Source organism: Poecilia reticulata, chromosome 8, assembly GCF_904066995.2.
Source record: "Poecilia reticulata chromosome 8, P_reticulata-male-v2, whole genome shotgun sequence".
Taxonomy (NCBI): Eukaryota; Metazoa; Chordata; class Actinopteri; order Cyprinodontiformes; family Poeciliidae; genus Poecilia; species Poecilia reticulata.
Window position 1 is genome coordinate 16957409 of NC_088837.1, and position 12977 is coordinate 16970385.

Consider the following 12977-nt stretch of genomic DNA (forward strand, 5'->3'; position numbering starts at 1 on the left):
GGTGGCGGCGTCGGCAGGGGGTCCTCTCTGTGTTCCGGGAGAGTTCGCTTTATCACCGGTCCACATGGTCTGACACACACCAAAGCAGCACACCTCTCCGGGAAGATTTGGGAGAGGGGATAACTTTCTTTTGTTTCTATGGGAACGCCGTTTTTGTTCGCTTCCCTCAGTCTCACAGGAGCGGATGTGTGCAAACATGTTCCCGTGGATTGTGTTCAGCCATCGGAGTTGATGGCCCCGCTGCAACTTGTCGACGCCCGCCCTTCCCCCCCGCACCTCCTCCCCCACCTTCTCTCCGAGCAGATTGGTGACAGCGATGCCTTTGCACACATGATGGGGACTGAAAAAATAGAATAAACAGAACACAAATCTGCATAGCTCCATCCATTTAGCACTAAAAGGAGGTTTTACTTGAGCTTTCACCTTCCATAAGAACAAGACAGCTGACAAAAAGCATAAGTAAGTGGACGGCAACGCATTTTGACAAGATTACACTTTGCAAATCTTTAAAAAAAAAAAATCCAATCTCACTTTCTTTGTGTTCGTTTTTAAATTCCTTGACACTCTTTTAAGATGCAAACTCAACCACTCAAGCAATCGACAGTGTATGTACTGTAAGTACTTCCAATATAATGCTGTAGCCTCCCACAGCTGCACGTCTGTTACCGTCCTCCATTTCTTCTGAAAAGCTTTGCTGTGTCAGATTCTTGTTTATTATTCTCATAAAAAAATACTGCATATGTTTTTATGATTTCTTTCTTCCAAGGTAATGTGTTCTTTTACAGCAGCATCCATCAGAAACAGCACTTGTTCATCTCACGCTGACAGTGTTTTCTATCATATCCAACATCTCCAGTTTTTTATTTTTTTTCTCCCACCGATTTCATTATTTCCCCAGGACATTTTAGGTGACTTATGTCCTTACATTCAAATAAACACAATTTCCTTTGAAACTCAAATTTCTTGCTCGAAGCATGTTCAAACTTTATGTCTTAAAGCTACAGTGGCGAAATGAATGTTTTTAAAGCGGAGTTAATGGCTGAAAGCAAAGACAACAGTATTGTGCAGAAGTATTCTTTTCATGTTTTGCTTTTATGACATTATAACAACAAATTTCAAAGCACTTATTGGGATTTTATGTGCTAGACCAATAAAAAGATACATAATTATCCAAATGAAAGTGGTTTATGACCTTTTAATGAAATAACAGCTGCAAACCTTTTTGGGTTTTATTTTACCAGCTTTGCATATAAGCCCCGTCATATTGGATTTTCAAATCTTGCCTCAGTTTCTTCATTGGATTTAGGTCTGGACTTTGACTGGGTCATTCTAATCCACAGTCATTCCTTATAAATGTGGTTGTATGTTTAGGGTCGCTTTCCTGATGAAAGATGAACTTAATCTTCCCTGTCTCTGCTATAAGAATCGATAAATTCACACAGCATGATGCTGCCACCACCATGTTTTACTGGGTATTTGCTTAATTGTAAGGCTCAGATTTGTGGAGCGCACCACTAGTTGTCCTGTTGAGAGTTTCTTCCCCCCGAGCCGAGGAACCCTGGGACTCCTCCAGAGTCGCCGTGGGCCTCTCTGCTGCTTCTCTGATTAATGTGTGAAAAAGTTTGTAGTGTCTTAAAACTCTTGCCAGGCTCTTTGAAGCACAGTAATCTTCTATGTTGTTGGGTTGGGGTCTTTAATTAAGGAAAGAATAAATAGAAATGACCACTACATACACACCCCCGAATGTACAGAAAAGCTCATATTTACTAGATTCCTTAAGAAAATGTTAGTTTTCCAAAAAATTATATAAATCTGTGGATTAAGGAATTACATTTCAATGTATCAAATAAAAGAAAATCCTTTGATTTCTTTGAAAATATCAGTTGAACAAAAACATAATTGAAATCTAATAATAAAAAAAAGATCTGAATCTTTAGCTCAGTTTTAACAAAGAAAGCACGCTTTGAAGAGGGTGACTGCGCATCATTTTGTAATGTGGAGTAAATCTGTTTTAGCATGCACAAGTGTGGGCCAAAATAAGCAGACACAGTTAGACGGACAGACTGACCGAAGGAGACATGCAGAGGCGGATCTTAGAGAGAGATTGCCGAGCCTTGTTTTCTTGCTTTTTCCACCCATGCCTTCACTCTGTAATGACACAGCAGTCGGCCAACTAATGACACAGTAAAAGAAACTACAGATGCCTAAATGTGTGCATGGACACAGTGGCACTGTGCCGGCTCCACGTTTAAATTCGAAGCAGTGATTGAGCGAATAAAAAAAGGAATAAAGAAGCCTTCTTTCTTATTAGGATTTATTCAGCTTAATGGCTGAATTCACAAGTGGAGTCAAACTGATATCTGCCTGGTTCTGGTGAAAGCTACCAGGCTGTGAAAAAAAAAAAGTCCCCATAACAGATTGGGTGTGGGAGACATAAAAAAAAAATCTTAAATATAAACTTATTTCCACTCCTCAGCTTGGCATGGCACATGAGGAAGCTCAGATCTGTGAATATCACCAGTGTTTGTTTCCTAACATGAAGCATGTCGTTTCTGTTTTGTCGCCCCTGTGAAATCCATCTTTCAGTGCAGAACGCTGTGGGCTAAAGCGTGTAGTCGTTTTTCCAGTCGTTTCCATGCAGCTCACCGACACCATAGAAGGGATTACACCTAAAACCTTTCTGAACTTTGTTGTCTTTCGAAACATAAGACATAAGTGTCTGTGGAATAGCCTGGATGCCGGGAGCATCTGTGGCTCCGGCTTTTTATTGCAGGTCATCAGCTCTCGTGTTAAAAATCGGCGATGCCTGGAATGCATTCTCAGATGATAGGAATAATGATGTACGCCCTTGACCTTTCCTCGCTCTCTCTTTCCACAGGTTCGTGGTAGTACATGGTGAGCGTGCAGCGGTAACAAGATCGTATCAGCACACAATGGGAACACAAATTTCAAGCCATTTCTTTCTTAGATGAAATGTTAGATTTTGAAGTATTCCTGTATTGTATATCCTTCTGTTCTCTCTCTCTTTTTTGTTGGATACACTTTCCAATAATTGAGTTTAAATCAGAAGCTACTCTCCTCTATGAATATTTTCCCTCCAGTATGTCGTTTCTCATTAGCACATCATGTTCCCCTCATATAAGAGGCAGCCATTGTTAATCTGGATGACTTCATCAACATGCCTCTCATTCCCAGCACACTGATAAAACTACCGGGTAGAATTTACCCAAGAAAAGGGATGAAACAATTTGCAGACTTTTTATTTGTACAGTTCAATTATTTCCCCTAGCAGACGCAGAAGTTAAATTGACCTAAATGTATTTAGATAAATTCAATTTTTACATCTTTGCATACCTAACAAAAAATGTTCTACACTTGTAAAAACTGAAAACTGATTCCCAAAACCTTGGAAATTGAATGACGTACACATCAATTTTCTAGAGGAATCGGAATATTTTGATTCATGTTAAGTAATGGCACAATTTTGAAAGTTTATACACAACTAAAACAATAAATAATTCAATTGCTATTCTTTTTCTTATCATAGAACTATGGAACTACAATACCAAATTTATGTTAAATCCTTTATCTACTTAGACTAATTGTAGCTAAGTTGAAATGTTCACTGGCCACATCTGAATTTATGAATGAGATGTGAAACTTCACTTTTAAGAACCAATATGCTTGGCTTAAATAACATTTTACAGGCTAAAATTTTAAAACAAATCAACATTACGGCCAATAAGGATTCTAGTTTCAGTTTAAATAAACAAAAGGATGTAGTAGAAGTGTTTTATATCTGACATAGTTTAATGATCTTATGTCCTGAAGTGCAGATCATCTGCTTTAAATTTGTGCTACTTGCACCCCAAAGGAAGGAAAAGCTAAAAAATAAAAAGTCTTGCTTAATTAGCTCTATCTTTCCTAAAGGTTCAAAAGTAATTGGATGAATTTACATAGCCCTATATAAAATATTCATTTCCAGTATTTCTGAGTCACAAATCATTTTGGAGGCAATGACGGCTCTTAGACTGAAGCCTCTACAAAGGGAAGGGGTTCCTTTTATGAAATGCTTTGCTGGGAACTGATCACAATTGACATCAGTTTCTCATTAGTAGAGATTTCTGTCTTCAGTTTTATGTGCAGTTCATTTAGCCTATGAGGTAAAGGTGAGTTTTCCTGTGTGTTTAGATGAGTTTATTGAAGCTCTCTTTGTAATCATGGAAAGCAGATTTGTCACTATGTTGGTTGGACGACCCAATCACATACGGGTTCAGGTAAAAACAGACATCGCTATTGGCATAATTAACCACAAAGTTTCCTCAGAAGGGTGTACGATGTGTAAAAATGTAAGCGATAAAATAGATAAAAAGAAAGAAAAAAAAGAAGTTCCTGAAAGAAATGCTTCTCGATCACAACAAAACAGATCATAAACAAGGGCAGATGAGTTCAGTTACACTAAATGAGGCAAATGAATGACATGACCTGGCTCTAACATCTAGCAGAGAGACAAGGTGCACTGTGCTTCGACCAAGCAAAGGGCAGGAGAACAGCTTGTCCCTGACCCAGATACAACAACCATCACCCACATAAAAGAGCAAAGACGGCAGGTGGAAAAGGACGAGGCTGTGTGGACACGTCCCTGCACAAGAAAAATCCATTTTCCAGGCACATTTCTGCATTTTATGACTTACAATCCAGGGATTCATGTTAACGGAGGAGTCAAACGAAATGAAGAGCATTTTTTTAATACTCCTCGCTGTTGCCACCGAATTGATTTTAACACTCCAGTGCAGCAAGCACTTTCATAAGAGCATAATTATGACAGAGGCATTTAAAGAGTCTGTTATTCTGTTCATTTACCAGTGCAGAAGCAAGAAAGAAATATATAATTATGAGTGACAAACTGCACTAATGCATGTAGATTTCCACCCGACTTAATAGTGAGTGTAGTCCATAGGCCATAATTGCTTACAAGAAAATTAGCATTTAATCCTACGGCATATTAGAGATAAATACAACCGTACATCTGGTGAACTACCTTCTAAAAGACAAAAACTTTAGTGTTCACTCCAAAATGCATCCGCTGCTCTCTGGCTTCTGTCTTTTTGATACATTTTCCTAGTTTTCCACAGGCATGAAAGCTGATGCTGTGAAATGCAGCTTCGGTTCAATTTTAAACTCATTGAGTGACAGAACAAAAAGACGGCAAATAGCCCTGCATTAGTTATTCTAATCATGAAATAATATATGGTTTGACTTGGTGCTCAACTCTATTAAAAGTGCTTCAATGAAATCCTATCTTTCTATCTCCGGAGACTACATTAGCTCCACTTGTGCACAGGCATTGCAGATTTGATTAGATCAATGGGAGATATGGGCCTTTTTTCACACTAGGCTTCAAAAAATCTCTTTGAGAATAATGACAGATGCAAAATGACTGAAACACGAGAGAAGAACTTTCTGTTTTTCTGTCCTTTGTGTCATTGAGCTGCTTTGGACTTGAAATGTAATTCTTTTGGTGTTTGAGGCTATTGCACCCAACGGTTTGCTACACTTTGGAGGATTTGGGTCTTACAGTTACATCAAATTTCACACTGCAAGACCCCAAAAACAGTCAAATATTTGCTGGCTTGCCCCACGGCAATGTTTCCGTGCGCAGCATGAAAACATCTAAGTGTTAACATTGCAAATTCAAAAACCTCAAGGCTCGTCATGGGAATTTGATAGCTACCTCATTAAGGCATATTTGCAGTCAAAGATAGCCTAAAAATAAAGTCTTGGAGCCTTGAAGACCATGAGAGACAACCTGTTTACTGTCTGTTGTCAATACTACCTTGGGCTGTTGTTATCATGTAATTAAAAGAGACAGGGTGCAACCAATTTAAGCCAAACACAGTGCGTATCTAATTTGATCAATATGTTTATTCTGATTGGAAGTAAAATCTATGTTTAGAGTCATGATTTCAATCTGATAATCAGTACAAAAAAAAAACCCTAAAGAGTATACAAAATGTTATATTTTCAGAACAGACACAGTATTTGCCTTCAGTACTTTCTTCTGATTAGTCTCTCTAAATTACGGTCAGGTAGGAGAGCGTACACACATGGTTGAATGTCCTGTGTGTCTCCATGTTGCCTAGCGATGAACTGGCGACCTTTGGGGGCTGATTAAAAGCTATTAATTAGAATATTTAAAAAAAAAAAGGTTTTGGTCTTCGCAGACAATTGAAGCCCCAAATCTTCTAATAAACCATGTTGGCGCCTTAATTTGATTTTCTATGCAAATGAGGCCTATTTGCTATACAAGACGCATTAATCTTTTCTGAGTTAATACATGAAAGACTTTATTAGGAATTTTCTAATGTGTCTCTCCTTTATTTACCTTTTCTCTTCCATTCAAATTAAAGCTTATAAGTATCTTATGTAATAATTAGATTTATGTGCCAAAGGCAAGGCTGATCACACGAAAAAAAATGACACACAATACAATTTTTATCCCCACATTTCTGGACAGAGATAGCTCACAGTCCTACATGAGCAGAATACAAATCTTTTGTGAAAGACTCGCTCACACACTGTTGCACTAACAGACATGCATATTGGCATTATTGAGAAATCATGTTCTACACTGGTCTCACTAAATTAGGGTTTGATAAAAAAAATTAAGAGGGAAGACAAGAAATTATTGGAGCAGCGCCAATTGAGAAGGAGACTGAGTGAAGCGGAGATAAGTAAGAATTAGTTTTAAGATGAAAAGCCTGTGATTTGTACAACAGTGGTTTGATTGCAGCTGAGGAGATTTTAGCCAACTTTCAACAAAACAGACATATGAGTTAAACTCAGATAGGAGTAACATTTTTGCACTAAAGCGCAAACAGACCTTTGATATTCCCCACTTTCAAGTGTAGACACAACAGGATTTTGGTAGAAATAGTACAACTTCTGGTGTCAGGTTGGCAAATATTAAACTCAGAACCAGGCAAGAAAAATATTGTCATTTCCGGACAATCCAACATGGTTTAAGTAAATATGGGGAGTGTGTTTGACTGGCAAAGTCCTCAACAGTCTGAGGAAGATTTGTACTTGACTGTTTAGTCATCTGGCATTTCCTCCAAACAGAAGCCTCTGACTCACTGGCAGAAAATATAAATGCTGGTTTGATCAGAACAGGCACCAGAATGTTCCCAGTTTAATTTTCCTAGAAACTTCTCCAACAAAAGGACAAGTATTTGCATGCTTTTCTCACTTACAGTGCAGAAACACAAAACGGTAGGAACTCTGCAGAAACCAAACTTAACTTATGTTTCAGTCTTCAGAGGCACATGTTACAGGTGCAGCTCAATAGCTACTTACTTATTGGTATTTTTAAACAGTTATTGAATGAATTCAATTCAAATAACGAAACTGAGATTCCAGGGTTTATCTCTGGAAATTTTTACATAAGACAAATGAAAGACCAAAATTTACTACAGACAAATTAGTTATGTCCATTTGTTGTCTATAGGGCTGGTGCCTGTCTTCAGCTGTAATCGGGTTAGAAGTGGGATTCACCCTGAACAAGTAGCCAGTCTGTCCCGGGGCAAAAAGTCGAACTATGTGTGCACACACACACACGCACGCACGCACGCACGCACGCACGCACGCACGCACGCACGCACGCACGCACGCACTTCTGAGAATGAAGAACAGTCAAATTAATCTAACATTCTGGGAGCCCTGTACTTTTGATATATTTCAGTTTCAAATTCACTTTTTGAATTTAAGTGAGTCCCTAAGTAAATTTAAGTAACTTGCATCTAATTTGCTGAGAGACAGGTGTATCTGTGTTTTTGTGTCATTTGTCAAAAGTATAAAACATGAAATTCATTAAATGTATTATTTTCTCTGTCAAAATGTAATTAAATTAAAGAAACAGCAGAGGTGAATAAAAAAACTGGTTTATGCAACACATGGAGACGTTTTTCAGAAAAAAGAATAGGAGATCCCCATGTGTGAAATTAATCATTAAATCAGATTTATTCTCCAAAAGTCTCAACTGCAATCTTGTTCAACAACTAAAAACTAAATTACATGGGCTTAAGGAACAGTTTCGAATATATATATATATAGAGAGAGAGAGAGAGAGAGAGAGAGAGAGAGAGAGAGAGAGAGAGAGAGAGAGAGAGAGAGAGAGAGAGAGAGAAGATTTGGAGCCACTTCAATCAGACGCAAGATACAGAAAAGAGGGACAGAGGGGGGGTTGAACATTAAATAAGGGTGACACATGAGACACACACACATACACACACACCCAGAGGGATGCAAACAGAAAGGAGAGAGGAATAGACTGGGCCCACTGAGGGTGACAGAAGAGATATTACTGTGTTCAGTGATGTAAGATTTTTTTTTTAAAGCAGTGCAGCCATGTGTGTCAGGGAGATAAGTTTTGTGTAAACATACTGAGATTCAAATGTTTGAGGTTGGATGTGGTCCTACTGGATAAAAGCAATCTGAACACCGGCAGCAAATGAAGGAAATGAAAAATATTAGATTTATGGACCAGGGCGGATAAACTCTGTGTGATTCAGCTGTAATTAAGATTCTGTCACTATCAATCATAGCTCTCAATTTCCCTCTAATCAGTCCATTTCATAGCCGCGATTACTCCCCAGGCGCTGACATCAACACACTGTGCCTCTGCCTGACCACTCTCTCCACTGCCACAACTGTGCGAATATTTGCGGATTAAAGCAGCATCAGTGAGTGCTGATGGCACAAGCCAAAAGGAGCCAGAAAGAGTGACAGGTGTGCAGAAATTCAAAGAGGTACATTTTCAGATAACGGTACGGTTGCTTTAAATTAAAATGCAAAATGGACGCAGAAAATTAAAAGCATCAAGTGGAAATGACTATTTCAACATCTGAGCATAAAACATTCTCATTTATATACTGCTGTGGGATTTTAAATCACTTTTGGAGCAAAAATAACACAGTAGACAGTTTACTGTGGAGAAAAAAAAGTTACATTACGTTGGCTGGTTTTGTTTTTGCATCATTATCATTTTCTTTCTTCAAACATCAGCCGTCAACTTATGAAATTTGTCCTCCGGTGCGAGAGGTGTCAGGGATATATTTGCATGTGCAACATGTTCTGCTAAAGCTCACTAAAGTGGGTTTCCAGAGGCTTTAAAATTGCCTCCACGGTATGTCTAGCAAACTTGTTAGTGTACCGACTGTGATCAAGTTTAGCTCCGTTTTTCAGACAGATGGCTTCTCATTTTGTAAAAGAAATCGCTGCAACGATGCAGAATTCACAGCTGAAATCGGAGACGGTAAGCTGCCGGGTCCCTGAGGCAGAAAACAACCCCAGCTGGTACAACAATCTTCTGCTGAAAATATGTCTTCAGTTCTGGACCGCACTTGTTTACAGCAACAACTAGGGCCTTTGTCTTCTGGCAAACTTCAGTTTTGCTCTAATGAAGGTCACATCTGCACCATCAGTTCCTGTTCCCGGCATATGCATTTACATGCTGGAGCTAGTATTATGTGTTTTTGTTTTTTTTTATATTTCCTGGATCGGCTGGTTTGTCTTCAGGCTGAAATTCTCTCGCTGGATGTAAATTTGACATTTTTAACATATCTCCCTAAAGTCAAGATCTGTTTATAGCGAAAACTGAGAAAATATTTCATATTTTATTTTTCTTTTCAGTTTTATGAAACTGAAAACAAAAATGAATATTCTGTTAAGGTATTTGGATGAACCTCCATTACTTACAAGCACAGCTTTCAAGACAGTAGAGTGAATCCTTGTTTATATAAGTGGAAAAGAGTCAAAATTCCCAAAAGATTGCACTTATTTTTGCTCATGTTTTCAGGTAGCACAAATTATCTCATTGTTACAGTAAAGCAAAATGCACTGTCCAGTGTGTTGTTGATGTCTGGAATCAACAACATGAAGTTACACAGCTTTAGAGCCACAGACAGTCCCTTATCCCCTTAGCTTTTAGGCTTAAGGGGCATGCATCCATCCAACACCGCCATGTTACGGTCAGCGTGATGGTCTTACCTGAAGCACTGTTAGTTTTGTAGTTTCCCCCCGTTAAAAGTCTAAGAGATCTTCAGAATGTTTGTTTACAAATGTGAGGTAGATCTTTGTGTTATTAAATTTTTTGGTCAGAACTGGTTTTTACCGTCAGTCTCTCCCATGGATACAATTTTGCCCAGTTTCTCTTTCTTAATAAAATTAGTACCGACTCTAACAGAGAAGATTGAGGTCATCTGTTCTTTAGATGTTGCTATTGGGTCCTTTTGTGACCTCCTGGATGTGCCGTGAATGTGCTCACAAGATAATTTTGGTAGATTGACCATTCGTGGAAAAGTTTCCCACTCTTCCATTATATACATATTTTTCCCCCATTTGGTATTGGAGTCTCAAAACCTTAGAAAAAACTTTGTGAAACATTTCCAGACTGATAAACGTCTGTGACAGGCTGGAGTACAGTGTATTGCTTTCTGAGCCTACTTCATGCTGTCAGAGAGGTTCTCAGGTGACGTAGTAACCAAGCCTGGGTGTGGATAGTGAAATTAAAGAAAAATGATGAATGTGGTTAATTAAAGTTCATACATAATTAAGGATTGCTCGATTTTCACATAGGGCCACAAGAAGTTATATAACTTTTTTTGGTACAATATTAGCATTTGCTTGATGATCTGACACATTTAAATGTGACCAAAACAGTAAAATCTGCAAGGCAGCAAACACTGATACTGTACAGTTAGTCTTTCATTAGTATTTAAAACAAATATGCAAGTTTTAAACGTGATAATCATTTTTTGGCATAAGTTACCGTTATGTAAACATATTTCTGACATATCCCAAAGTAACAACTATGTAATATTACACAACCCTGACACTAGGTGGTGGAATAAAAAATGTATTTTTTGAGATGTGAACTTTGACCTCCATTTGGTCTATGCTATTCACCTTATAGATTTACTGTGAGGAGAAATTAGCCCTGAATATTATTATTATTATTATTATTATTATTATTATTATTTTAAATATGAAAATCTGGGGAAGCCAGTGAAGCATTAACTCACACCATGAGTCTTGAACCACAATACTAGCCAAGTTGATGGTTTGGCCAATTTAACAGTGTGTATTCCTTTTCTCTCTGTTTCAAGAGGATGATGTAACTGCACTGACAGAGAGAATCCCTTCTTGTCTCGCTGACTTAGAAAAAAATAAAAGCCAAGAAAACCTCTGTAATCGGGTCTCTGAGGTCACGCTTCACCGGAACATCAGTCCTTGGGCAATAGCCGACAAATTACAAAAGGCCAGAGGAGCCACAGTCAGAGAGAGCAAACGGGTTCAGGCTTCTGCTGAGCAGCCAGTGACCCACAGGTCAGGGAGGAGATACACTGAATGATATTATTTTCCTTCATTAAGCTGCAAAAACAGGAACCATAAACTGTACTAAGAGAAAAAGAAAGAAATAATTAAAAAAAAGCAAATCTCTGTATCATCACATGGACATAACAACGGTTCTCCTATTTGGTATGCTGGAAATGTTTAGACTTGGACTGGTGAGTTCACCCAATTATCAGATTTTAAAAACACCCACTCAACTCCACAAGCAAGTCCTCTGGTCCTTGTTTCCACCTAGCAACAAGACACCCTGGGCTTTTGGAAGGGGGTAAATTTTTCCATTTGACAGCATAATGAAATGAGCTTATTAAAGCAACGACTTTCATACAGCACGTCAAATCGGCTGCCCTGCAAAATGGACTGTAGGCAAAGGTTAATTGCCAGTTATCCAGAGCATCCGTTTAAAGTTGACTGTCTAGGTGGCATATGTTCTGTTAATCTCAGAAAATGTGGCATTAAGGGATTAATATAAGTAGGAGAGAAGAATGTTTTCAATGGGCCTCTTCTTGTTGGTAGATTTTGCTGAATGACTTGTTCCAAATCCCCTCATTTGCACAATTTTTTTTTAAAATTATATAACAAAGCATTTTATGTTTTTACTCTCATTTTGGCTTTTAAATGAATCCATTTGAATACTGGGCAGTGCAGTTTCCAGTTACGATTCGCTAACACTCGCTTTTGCGCACACAAGGAAAAGAGGAACTTGTTGCAACATCCAACAGGTCGACAGCGTGGCTGCTTCGTACACCTGAAGCGCTGAGCTTTGACATAATAGGCTCTTTATGTCTCTGCGAGCTACTTCTTCTCATCCCAAACTGATGTGATGCTCTCCCCGTTTCAGAGATGCGCAACAGATGCAGCGCGCCGTGCGTAAAAACGCTACGAGGGAGAGACAAGCTGTTATCTTACCTGTCATCAGTCTGCCAGTCCCCGAGCAACAGGTCTCGGAACCGGTACCGAGGGGGCAACGGGAGCACCTCCTTTTCCAGTTCAACCATGGTTCACCTCCCTCAAAAACACGGAGCTGGAGAGAAATAGCACCGCAAACCGCACCTCCGGACCGAGAAGGTGGCTCCCGGAACCAACAACTCCGCTACTCTTCCTTCTGATGTTCACAACGTAAATGAAAGACGAATACATTGGTCCGCCTCATGGCACTGTCCTCAGCCTCCCCCCTTTAGAGAAAAATGCCACTTCTTCCTTTCCAGTCTGCGCAATAACAAAATCAACAACAAAAAGAGCAGCTTTACTGCAAGTCGAAACGAGGCAACAGGTCGAGGAAGCTCATCCCTCGGTGCTTGGAGGGAGGGGAGACTCCACTCTCAGGCTGAGCGCAACTGGTTGTCTCTCCCAACAGCAGCATCCTCTCCTCCCCGCCCGAGCTCCGCATGGACGCACTGAAGGGGCAGGCGCGCACAGAAAGGGGACAGCTCGCAGATGCAATTATGAAATCACGGCGTAGAACAACATAAAAATAGCAATTAGCAAAGAGCGATCTTCACCGAATGTCCCACATTCACCCTTGACCCCCCAGAAATGCCAAACACACTCAGGAGAGGCTCAGAGGC

General features: G+C 39.3%; 1 protein-coding gene across 1 annotated transcript in view; it reads right to left on the reverse strand.

Annotated features, from left to right (window-relative positions):
* kcnt2b (potassium sodium-activated channel subfamily T member 2b) overlaps positions 1 to 12889 on the reverse strand; it is a 59768-nt gene extending 46879 nt beyond the window's left edge. Inside the window, exon 1 of the mRNA XM_081610081.1 lies at positions 12319 to 12889. Coding sequence (XP_081466207.1) covers positions 12319 to 12407 — 89 coding nt within the window. The 5' untranslated portion in view covers positions 12408 to 12889. The remainder of the gene's footprint in view (positions 1 to 12318) is intronic.
* Positions 12890 to 12977: the final 88 nt, after the last annotated feature.